The following is a 12,119-nucleotide window of genomic DNA, read 5'->3' on the forward strand; positions in this document are numbered from 1 at the left end:
AGCAGCAGCACACGAACCATCTTGCAAGCAAGATTGACTGCATGTGTCAGCAGTAGAATCATTTAACTGCATATAGCTGGAGGTGAGCCGATCAGTGTTTGCTAGCACCTGAACGTCATACAAATCTTCTGCATAACTAAGCTCATTTTTACAGTCGTGTTTGAAATCTGGATGACAGCTCCTGGATGGGTCAGATAAGAGTATCCTGGAGGGCATAAACAGGTGGGCCTCTTGTCTGCTGCGAGAGTGCAGATACTTTTGTATCCACAAATACTAGGACCTGAATCAGCATTAATTTCTTGGCAAATATTTGGTGGTGCTGACCAAAGAGGAACCCAGCTTATATTGCCACTGAAAGTCTTTGGGAGGAAATATTAAGCCGAAACGCCATCAAAGATGAGAGTTGACTGGAGATAGTAGTCCCTTCCTGCAAGTTCCTCTGTTGTGAAAGGATAATGTCCACCATTCACCCGCAGAATATAGAAGTTACCTGAATCATTGAAAACCAACTGTAGACCTTCATGACCTGGAACACTCCCTGTGGTAGTCGCGGTTGAATAAAAAGGTCTTTGCTCCCTAAACACAAGATTCCCATCATCATGAAAATCTAGCTGGAAGCATCTTCTCAAATAGTCAGTCTCTGAATTTCGAGAAGAAAGTTTCCCTCCTCGTTCCATTATTTGCCCAGGCAACATGGTATCAGTAGGATTCTTGAATGGCTCCCATAACTTTGCTGACTTTTTGTCTTCCATAACAAAGTTACCTGTATCATTCATAACCCCATGAGCAACAACGCCAGCAACGGTTTGATTGGATTTCCATAACTGCTCACCCTGACAACTTGTAAGAACTAGCCCACTGCTGGCAGTCAAAGTCACAACTAAACCATTAGGTGCAGGCTTATCCCCATTTGCATACCAAACTATGGTTCTGTCTGGTATCTTGGCGAACCATATAGACAGCAAGAAAAGATTATTGTTTTCAAGTTGCTGGAACCTAAAGGCAGAAAGCCATGAGGAGTTTCCTGCTGTGGAGAGAGAAGCACCCACAGCTATGCTCCCATTAGTTTGTGCAAGCACATAAGTTGGTAGCAGAAGCAATGAAGAAAGCAGAAACAAACGTACAGTAAAAGCCATTGCCACCAACGTGGTTAAGCAATTACCCCATTTAAACAAGAAACAACATAAGAATGGTGGAACAGTAGGAGTCCAGACGGACCAAGTTATGAGTCCATATAGACAGAAGAGGAAAAACTGACCTTATAATATTGTACAACCGGTGACCTGTGGAAGATTTGCAACGAAAGTCTACATCACCTCTTCAAAAGTGATGTAATTATATTTAAGATTTCAAGTAGACGAAGACATGATCATGGGGAAAGGATAAACTCGCTTAAATATACTCTTAGAATATCAGAGTTGACGAGAACGACTCAAAAGCGTAATCTGGCCAGCCAAGGTCATGTTTACTGTTCTATGAATGCTTATAGACTCATAATGGAACAAGTTTCACGCCTGTTGCGTGAACCTGGCTTCTTAAACAAGCAAGTATGTACCGCATGATTGTAGTTTCATGCACCCTAACACAACAAAGAAAGACTGAGAATTTTCCAGTATGAACTGGGACCTTAGAAATTTAAAACACCCGAAGATGGCAAGATGAAATCACCATTCTAAAATTAGTCAAGTTGATATAGAAACTCATTAACAATGGAGGAAATTACTTGCATTATGGGATGACCAAAGAGATCCTATCAAAGACAAAGTCTAATTTGTAGCTAGTGTCTACTGTGAAGGACCAGGTACGAGCTAATTATCATTTGTCTCGATACATATGTAATCGACTAATGAGGATCCTTTCTTACTACATAAAATAAGACTCATAATACCAAAATTCCAACAGACTTACAATATGATAAGAGCACTCATACAGTTGTCCACAATTTTATAATGATAATCAGCAATCTTCTATCTCTTTTGTTCATTCTCATTCTCAGCTACACACAAGGAATTCAAGCTGAGAATTTCAGCTTTAACACACTAAACTTGATCAGTATAGAAACTAACCCAAAACCAGAACTTATCCTAAACCCACATCAACCCAGCTCATAACTATCTTACATTTCTTCAAATATCACCACAAAACCCATTAATACCAAGAAAATCAAATACCCAATAAGCATGAAGCTCTAGAGTTGTTATCTTTGATTCTTTGGTACGCTAATACAAGATAGCAAGAATATAAATAAAGACAATGAAATAAAGAATATGAATTGATAGCTAACCGGAGTCCATTGCAACGGTGCAAGAGAGTAATGGAAGAGAACAGTCCTCTTTCCCATTCTGGTTTCTCCGGTCAAATAAAGAACGTAACTTTGGGGTTTCTCTGAACTCTGAACTCTAAACAAACCGGCAATAAATGACAGTGGTTTACTTTACTAGGTCTCTGAAGTTGGGCCTCTGCTTTCTTATGGTAGCTTGTCGACTTTGTGGTTTGGGCTTCCGCGGATCTGGACCCTGACTCATTGGCGGATGGTCTCTATTTTCAAGAAGTATGTCCTGAGGGTTTATGTCACATCCAATGATTTGAGTGCAGCATTCTTCGTGCAAGTATAGAAGTCCTTTGGCAACTCCATTTGCAATTTCAATTCTTTGCTTCCAACTAGTTATTGTATCAGCAAAAGGAGAACTAGCCAATGAGCCATTGCTCAAGTTTTCATATACTAGCAAACGTCATCGTCCCTGGTGCCAATACCTGCTAGTATATTGCTTTAAGCATTCAAATATTAACTTTGTTTATAGGGTACAAATTTGTTACATCAAGTACTATCTTTACGACCATGTATATGTTGTTGACTCTTTGATGATTGAACACACTGAATGTTCTGCTATCCAGAAATCAATGGATCAATGTGATCACTTATATTGAACATATAATGAGGACAGATTTGGAGGCACTGAGACTTCAACTGTCCCTTCGAGCATCTGTGTCACTTTCTTTATGGTAGGTCTTGCTGATGGATCCTCTTGAATGCACCAAAATGCAATCATCAAATACTTTTCCAACTTTTCGATGCCATCAATTTCCTGATCGTCGCCTACATTCTGCCACAACAGATGCAGTTTCTTTTGCTTATAGCAATCGTATGCCCAATCGGCTAATATCATTTGATCTTCAGCTGGTGCTTCTGGTTCATAGTTTTTCCTGCAGCAAACAATCTCCAACAGCACCATGCTGTAGCTATAAACATCAACCTTCACTGTGACAGGCAAACTTTTGAACCATTCAGGAGCGACATAACCTTTTGTGCCTCTGATTCTAGTAGTTGTTCGAGTTTGGTCAGATTTCAAAAGCTTGGCTACTCCAAAGTCAGCTATTCTTGCTGTGAAAGAATCGTCGAGAAGAATGTTTTGAGGCTTAATGTCACAATGTATGATTTGGCTGCTGCACTCCTCGTGCAAATACAAGAGCCCTCTTGCAGTTCTTAAGGCAATTTTTTTTCTTGTATTCCAGATTGGTCTTGACTCTCCGAAAAGGAAGGTTGCTAGAGAGCCATTGCTAATGTACTCATACACAAGAAGCTGGTGTTGCCCCTCATTACAAAATCCGAGTAGTTGGACTAAATTTCTGTGATTTGTTCCACCAATTGCGCTCACTTCAGCTTTGAATTCCAAATCATTTTCTTTGACCACAGTGTTCAATCTTTTGACAGCAATGAACTTCCCGTTATCAGATGCTAAAACTCCTTTGAAAACAGTTGCAAAAGCACCACAACCTAGCACTTCCTTGAATCCGTTGGTGGCTTCTTTTAGCTCCATGAAAGTGAAACATTTCAGATTCATGCCTTGAACCACAGGATTAAGTCGATTCACCTTCGCATGAGAGGTAACCAGATGGGTTATTATAAAAACAACCAAGTTGGTTGATATTAAAATGATCACTGCTGCGATGATGAGCAGAGTTAGACTGTCTTTTTCTTTTGCTGGTGTCAAAGTGTCTTTCCTTATTTTCACCAGAGCTACTCCAACATCTTTGTTTATCCTCCCGTTAAAAAGAGGGATTCCCTTCTTCCAACAATCACTATTTACTTCATTGAAAATGGCAATGGCACAGAAACAATCGGCTAAGCAGCTTTGCTTGCACTGTTCCTTATTAAATGGCTGGAAATGCTCATAATCTCCACCAGGCCAATCAGTGAATTGAAGCTCTTGAAATTCAAAGTGTTCTGTTTCTGATGAGGCTTTATCACAACTTTGGGAATCTATCAAAGACGAAGTCTAATTTGTAGCTAGTGGCTACTGAGAACCAGCTAATTATCATTTGTCTCGATACAGATGTAATCGACTGATGAAGATCCTCTCATACTACATAGAATAAGACACATAATACCAAAATTCCAACAGACTTATAATATGATAAGAGCTCTCATACACTTGTCCACAATTTTATAATGATAATCAACAATCTTCTATCTCTTTTGTTCATTCTCATTCTCAGCGACACAGCTTGAGAATTTCAGCTTAAAACACTAAACTCGATCAGTATAGAAACTAACCCAAAACCAAAACTCATCCTAAACCCAGCTCACAGCTATCTTACCCTTCTTCAAATATCACCACAAAACCCATTAATACCAAGAAAATCAAATACCCAATAAGCATGAAGCTCTAAAGTTGTTATCTTTGGTTTAGTTAATTCAAGATAGTAAAGACAATGAAATAAAGAATATGAATTGATAGCTAACCGGAGTCCATTGCAATGGTGCAAGAGAGTAATGGAAGAGAAGAGTCTTCTCTCCCATTCTGGTTTCTCCGGTGAAATAAAGAACGTAACTTCGGTTTTCGCTGAAGTCTAAACTCTGAAGTCTGAATAAACCGGCAACTAATGACAGTGGAGAAAGCCTATTGGATTTACTTTATTGGGTCTGTGAAGTTGGGCCTTTTGCTTTTTATGGCAGCTTGTCAATTTTTGTAGTTTGGGCTTCCGAGGATCTGGACCCTGATCATCGGCCGGGGGGTCTCTATTTTCACGAAGTATGTTCTGAGGGTTTATGTCACATTGGATGATTTGCTTTTTATGCCTGCTAGTATATTGCTTTAAATATTCATATACCCTATAAACTTTGTTTAGAGAGTACAAAATTGTTACCATGTATATGTTGTTGACTCTTTGATTATTGAACACACAGAATGTTCTGCTATCCAGAAATCAATGGATAAATGTGATCGATCACTTATATTGAACATATAATGAGGACAGATTTGGAGGCACCGAGATTTCAACAGTCCCTTCGAGCATCTGTGTCACTTTCTTTATGGTAGGCCTTACTGATGGATCCTCTTGAATGCACCAAAATGCAATCATCAAATACTTTTCCAACTTTTCGATGCCATCCATTTCCTGATCGTCCCCTACATTCTGCCACAACAGATGCAGTTTCTTTTGCTTATAGCAATCGTATGCCCAATCGGCTAATATCATTTGATCTTCAGCTGGTGCTTCTGGTTCGTAGTTTTTCCTGCAGCAAACAATCTCCAACAACACCATGCCGTAGCTATAAACATCAACCTTCACTGTGACAGGCAAACTTTTGAACCATTCAGGAGCAACATAACCTTTTGTGCCTCTGATTCTAGTAGTTGTTCGAGTTTGGTCAGATTTCAAAAGCTTGGATACTCCAAAGTCGGCTATTCTTGCTGTGAAAGAATTGTCGAGAAGAATGTTTTGAGGCTTAATGTCACAATGTATGATTTGGCTGCTGCACTCCTCATGCAAATACAAGAGCCCTCTTGCAGTTCCTAAGGCAATTTTTTTTCTTGTATTCCAGTTTGGTCTTGACTCTCCGAAGAGGAAGGTTGCTAGAGAGCCATTGCTCATGTACTCATACACAAGAAGCTGGTGTTGCCCCTCATTACAAAATCCGAGTAGTTGGACTAAATTTCTGTGATTTGTTCTGCCAATTGCGCTCACTTCAGCTTTGAATTCCAAATCATTTTCTTTGACCACAGCGTTCAATCTTTTGACAGCAATGAACTTCCCGTTATCTGATGCTAAAACTCCTTTGAAAACAGTTGCAAAAGCACCACGACCGAGCTCTTCCTCGAATCCGTTGGTGGCTTCTTTTAGCTCCATGAAAGTGAAACATTTCAGATTCATGACTCGAACCACAGGATTAAGTGGATTCACTTGTGCATGAGAAGTAACCAGATAGGTTATTATAGAAACAACCAAGTTGTTTAATACTAGGATGATCACTGCACCAATGATGAGCCGAACTAGACTACCTTTTTCTTTTGCTGATGTAGAAGTGTCTTTCCTTATTTTCACCAGAGCTAACCCCTTAACATCGTCGTTGATCTTCCCATTTGAAAGAGGTATTCGCTTCTTCCAACAATCAGCACTTCCTTCATTGAAAATGGCAATGGCACAGAAACAATCGGCTAAGCAACTTTGCTTGCACTGTTCCTTATTAAATGGCTGGAAATGCTCATAATCTCCACCAGGCCAATCAGTGAATTGAAGCTCTTGAAATTCAAAGTGTTCTGTTTCTGATGAGGCTTTATCACAACTTTGGGGAAAAAAGTTTTGCGTGCACCCGTTCCTCTCATCATCTTGGTCAATGGGGATGTAACCCAGAGGGCATGAGCAACTAGTATGAGCTGCATCCTCATCATGTGTACATAAACTGTTAAACCCACATGCACCACCACCTGTATATTCCACAATTGCTGTGCAAATATTTGGAGGTATGAAGGTAAAAGTGGACCAAGAGTCGGTGCTTTTCTCGTGGATATAGTGCCTCAAAACTCCATCATAGTCAAGAGTTGCTCTCTGGTAGACGTCTTGAGTGGAAACTGGATCTTCTAAGACCACATGAAGTGTGCTTCCGTTCTGTGCTATGAGGTAAATAGAGCCAGATTGGTTGAAGATGACCTGAAAGCCACTACCAGTTTCAATTGACCAGTAGAGAAAATTAGGACTCTTCAATGGATAATTCACTGTATAAAGCGTAAGACTTCCACCGTACTCTAGAGTAAACTTGAATCTTCCTTCTGAGTAATTTGTTGCTGTAAGTTGGGCAAAGAGACTGCTGTTTAGATTAAGGGTCTGTGTGGGAAGGATGGTATCGGTTGGATGATCAAAACTCTGCCACAAATAGGTTGAATTTCGGGTTGCCAGAACGAAATTTCCTGTGTCCAGCATGGCAGCATAGGCGACTCCAGTATATGTAGACTGACCATCAGCAATGTTTGTTGGTTTGCCTGTTCCAATATCAGTGAGAGTAAGCTTGCCTTCTGCAGAGAATTCAACTCTCGATCCTTGTTGCACTGGATTATTGCGATTGGCTGACCAGACTATAGTCCTTTCAGGTATTTTGTCAAACCAGATGGCTAGTAAGAAGCCGGCATTGCCAACTTTTTGGAAGCCGAACGCAAACTCCCCAGACGGTGAGGCCCAGGAAAGGTTATCCTCCTGTGCAGTAAGGTAAGAGCCAAAAGATATATTATTGTAACTTTGAGCAATGGTGGAAAAGGGAAGCTGTAGCAGGACAAACAGAAAGCATAAAGAATAAGGTATTTCAAAAGCCATGGTTCAAAAGCTTGAAGTAATTGTGATTTGTGAACAGTGTATGAGGTTATGAACATCAGCAATACATTCTTATATCTAATATGATCCATTGTATTCATCGAAGTACATTAAAGTCATCGAAAGTACATTAAAATCCGAGATCACCGAGACTTATTTTACGGCTTCTTGTTTCTACCATTTTTCATATCTTCGTGTTACTAATGAATAGTTGATGCTGCGGCGGCATTTATTGTGTTCGAGTGTCCCAGACAATATGAGCAACTGAAAGAGCAATGTTTCGATGGCTTTGTTCAAATTCTCAAGGGCTGTCTCTTATTTGTGTTGATCTGCAAAATGATATAATACGGCAAAAACTGCCGGCTGTTTTGTTACTTAATTATTTCATATGACTAATGGTGTTTAGTATTTAGTTTATCTGTCTTAGAAAATATACTCTGCTCGGTCATTCCACAAGTGCTTTCATTGAAAGCAAAACTTTACACACTAAAAGGAAAATGTAACAATTGAAACAGTGAACGAGCCCACACATTAAAATAGCAACCTCAACATGAAACTGAAGGTATATGCTAATTTCTAATGAAAATCCACAATCTAATTTCTAATAAAAACCCACAAGCTAATTTCTAGTTTTAGAAACACACCTTATTATACCTAATGAAATCATAAAGATCTCTTATGATGAAGGACAAACAAAATCCAAGCGCACAGAGAGACAAAAATACAGAGTATATAAACATGAAAAACTAGCTAGTACTGGCTGTAAATCTTTGAGTGCCACACAAACCAAACAAGTTTCATGCCGATTTATTATATGGGGATGGACACGGTGGAACATGTACTTCCACTACTCCTTCAAGCATCTGCACAACCTTCCTCATTGTGGGTCGAAGAGATGGGTCTTCTTGAATACACCAAAGAGCAATCATGACAGTCTCTTCTAGCTTCATTTCATAATCCAAGGCATCAACTTTGTGATCCAGAATAGCCTCCAATAATCCTTCTCGGTAGCAATCATAAACCCAATCCATTAAAATTGCTGTTTCTTCATAATCATTATCCATATCAACACTTCTCCTACAACAAATGATCTCTAGCAGCACCACACCAAAGCAATACACATCAACTTTGGTAGTGATTGCCATGTTCCTAAACCACTCAGGTGCAACATAACCTTTTGTTCCTCTAATGGCAGTATGCGTCTTGCTCTGATTCGTCATCAAAAGTTTTGCCAAGCCGAAATCAGAGATCCGAGCATTGTAATTATCATCAAGAAGAATGTTCTGAGGCTTTATATCACAATGGATGATTTGGGTGGTACACTCTTCATGCAAGTACAGAAGCCCTTTGGCAACACCATAAGCAATTTCCATTCATTGCCTTCAACTGGGTTTGTCATCACCAAAAAGGAAGCCTGCTAATGTTCCATTGCTCAAGAATTCATATACAAGTGATCGCTGTTGTCCCTCATCACAATATCCAACCAGGTGAACCAGATTCTTGTGATGTGTCCGACCAATTATGTTCAGTTCTGTCTTGAATTCCTTCTCACCATCTTGTATCCAACAGTTGAGCTTCTTCACTGCCACTTGGACGCCCGAACCAATTTGTATTATCCCTTAGTAAACAACTCCAAAAGAACCCTTCCCTAATTCTTCATTGAATCCATTTGTTGCTTCTTCGAGCTCTTTGTGACTAAAAGAGTGCAAATTTGTGTCCAAGTCATTTTGTGGAAACCTTGCATGTTTATTCCGGAAACTGAAGAAAAGTCCCAGACAAACTGCAGCACCTAACATAAAAATAACAAAGACAGAGGTGCCGAGAAGAACTGATCCCCCATGTACCAAAGTGGTTCCGCTCTTCTTCTTCTTAATGGTCGTCAATTTGATGAAGGTTGTTGCATTCAAGTTGTTGTCTTCTCTCCCATATAAGAGTGGAAACTTCTTTTTATGACAGGTTTGATTGCTGTAAACAGCAACAGCACATAAACAATCTTGCAAGCAAGATTGACTGCATGTGTCAGCAGTAGTATCATTTAACTGCATATAACTGGAGCTAAGCCAATCAGTATTTTCTAGCACCTGAACATCATACATATCTTGTGCATAACTAGGCTCATTTTCACAGCCTTGTTTGAAAGCTGGATAGCAGCTCCCATATGGATCATCTGGATCAAGTAAAGAGTATCCTGTCGGGCATTCACAGTTGGGACTCTCATCTTCTTTGTAAGTGCAGATATTGTTGTACCCACAAATACTAGGACCTGAATCAGCATTAATTTTTTGGCAAATATTTGATGGCTCCGACCAAAGAGGAACCCAGCTTATGTTGCCAACAGAAGTCTTTGGGAGGAAATACTGAGCCAAAACCCCATCAAAGCTGACAGTTGTCCGGAGATAGTAGTCCCTTGCTGCACGTTCCTCTGCTGTGAAAGTATAATATCCACCATTCAGTCCCAGAATATAGAAGCTACCTGAGTCATTGAAAACCAACTGTAGACCTTCACTACCTGGAATACTCCCTGTGGTAGTCTTGGTTGAATAAAAAGGTCTTTGCCCACTAAGCACAAGATTCCCATCATCTTGAAAATCTAGCTGGAAGTGTCCACTCGAATAGTCAGTCTCTGAATTTCGAGAAGAAAGCTTCCGTCCTCTTTCCAATATTTGCCCAGGCAACATGGTATCGGTAGCATTCTTGAACGTCTCCCATAACTTTGCTGACTGCTCGTTTTCCAGAACAAAGTTACCTGTATCGTTCATAACCCCATGAGCAACAACGCCAGCAATGGTTTGATTGGATTTCCATAACTGCTCGCCCTGAGGACTTGTAAGAACTAGCCCACTGTTAGCAGTCAAATTCACAACTGAACCATTAGGTGCAGGTTTATCCCCATTTGCATACCAAACTATGGTTTTGTCTGGTATATTGGCAAACCATATAGAAAGCAAGAAAAGATCATTGTTTTCAAGCTGCCGAAACCCAAAGGCAAAACCACCTGAGAGAGAAAGCCATGAAGTACTACCTGCTGTGGAGAGAGAAGCACCCAGAGCTATGCTACCATTAGTTTGTGCAAGCACATACATTGGTAGCAGAAGCAATGAAGAAAGCAAAAACGAACATACAATAAAAGCCATTGCCAGTTGCAACCACCAATGTGGTTAAGGAATGGTGGAAAAGTAAGAGTCCAGATAGACCAAGTTCTGAGACTATATACAGAAGAGGTTAAACTGACCTTATAATATTGTATAACAGGTGGCATGGGAGGATTTGCAACAAAACTCTAAATCACCTCTTCAAAAGCGATGTAATTAAATTCAAGATTTCAAGTAGACTATGACATGATCATGGGGAAAGGATAAACTTTACTCTTAGAATATCAGAGTTGACGAGTACGACTCAAAGGCCTAATATGACCGACCAAGATCAAGTATACCATTTTATAAATGCTGCTAGACTCTGTCATAATGGAACAAATTTCACGCCTGTTGCATGAACCTGGCTTCTTAAATACGCAAGTATGCAAGCCATGATTGTAGTTTTGTGCACCCTAACACAACCACAACAAAGACAGACTGAGAATTTTCCAGTATGAACTGAGTTTTTGTAATTTAAAACATCCGAAGATGGCCAGATGAAATCACCAATGTAAAGTTAGTCAAGTAGATATAGAAACTGATTAAAAATGTAAAAAACTACTTGCATTATGCGAAGACAAGAGAGTATCTATCAAAGACAAAGCCAAATTGTAGCTAGTGGCTACTGAGACGGACCAGATACGACCTAATTATCATTTGTCCTTGATACATATGTAATCTACTAATGAAGATCATCTAATACTACATAAAATAAGATTCATAATACCAAAATTTCAACAGACTACAATATGATAAGAACTCCCTCACACTTGTCTAAAATTTTATAAAGATAATCAACACTCTATTACAGATAAGGAATTCAAGCTGAGAATTTTAGCTTAAAAAACTAACTTGACAGAGAGAAGCCCTCATGATCACTACAGAAACTAACCCAAAACCAAAACTCATCCTAAACCCACATCAACCCAGATCAGCACTAACTTACCCTTCTTCAAATTCCAATACAAAACACATTCATAGCAAGAAAATCAAATACCCAATAAGCATGAAGCTCTAAAGTTGTTATCTTTGGTTTAGTTAATACAAGATAGCAAGAATGTAAATGGAGACAATGAAATAAAGAATATGAATTGATAGCTAACCGGAGGCCATTGCAATGGTACAAGAGAGCAATGGAAGAGAAGAACCCTCTCTCACATTGTGGTTTCTCCGATCAAATAAAGAACGTAACTTTGGGTTTCTCTGAACTCTGAGCAAACCAGGCGGCAACTAGTGACAGTAATGAAATACCTATAAAGCCCTTTTTTGATTAGGCTGGATGGACCTATTGAGTCGGCTTGGTTTGCTGGGTCGGTAGGTTTGGGCCTTGAATTGGCTTGATTTTCATTTTTGAGTTTTGTCTGGTACATTAGCAGATTTGTTTACGGTTTATTTAAT

The 12,119-nt window shown here is 39.5% G+C and overlaps 3 protein-coding genes and 1 pseudogene across 3 annotated transcripts; all 4 read right to left on the bottom strand.

Moving 5' to 3' along the window:
• Window positions 1-374: 374 nt before the first annotated feature.
• On the bottom strand, window positions 375-1,136 carry LOC112202664 (G-type lectin S-receptor-like serine/threonine-protein kinase RLK1). Its single transcript, XM_040506034.1, has one exon. It carries the CDS (start codon window positions 1,134-1,136, stop codon window positions 375-377), a length of 762 nt encoding a protein of 253 aa, XP_040361968.1.
• A 1,633-nt stretch (window positions 1,137-2,769) lies between these two features.
• Window positions 2,770-5,006, bottom strand: LOC112202663 (G-type lectin S-receptor-like serine/threonine-protein kinase LECRK3). Its single transcript, XM_040505366.1, has one exon. The coding sequence runs from the start codon at window positions 3,840-3,842 to the stop codon at window positions 2,916-2,918; it is 927 nt and encodes a 308-aa protein (XP_040361300.1). The 5' UTR covers window positions 3,843-5,006; the 3' UTR covers window positions 2,770-2,915.
• Window positions 5,007-5,229: 223 nt separating this feature from the next.
• Window positions 5,230-6,812, bottom strand: LOC112168031 (G-type lectin S-receptor-like serine/threonine-protein kinase LECRK3). Its single transcript, XM_040506035.1, has 2 exons — window positions 6,808-6,812; window positions 5,230-6,685 (listed from the first exon to the last, which is right to left on the bottom strand). The coding sequence occupies exons 1-2, from the start codon at window positions 6,810-6,812 to the stop codon at window positions 5,230-5,232; spliced, it is 1,461 nt and encodes a 486-aa protein (XP_040361969.1).
• A 1,128-nt stretch (window positions 6,813-7,940) lies between these two features.
• Window positions 7,941-11,930, bottom strand: LOC112166517 (annotated as a pseudogene).
• Between the last annotated feature and the right edge of the window lie 189 nt (window positions 11,931-12,119).

Source organism: Rosa chinensis, chromosome 5 (assembly GCF_002994745.2).
Source record: "Rosa chinensis cultivar Old Blush chromosome 5, RchiOBHm-V2, whole genome shotgun sequence".
In the NCBI taxonomy this organism is placed as follows: Eukaryota; Viridiplantae; Streptophyta; class Magnoliopsida; order Rosales; family Rosaceae; genus Rosa; species Rosa chinensis.

Coding starts and splice junctions, on each gene's coding strand:
- LOC112202663 (XM_040505366.1), bottom strand. CDS start 3,842: ATGAATCTGAAATGTTTCACTTTCATGGAGCTAAAAGAAGCCACCAAC.
- LOC112202664 (XM_040506034.1), bottom strand. CDS start 1,136: ATGGCTTTTACTGTACGTTTGTTTCTGCTTTCTTCATTGCTTCTGCTA.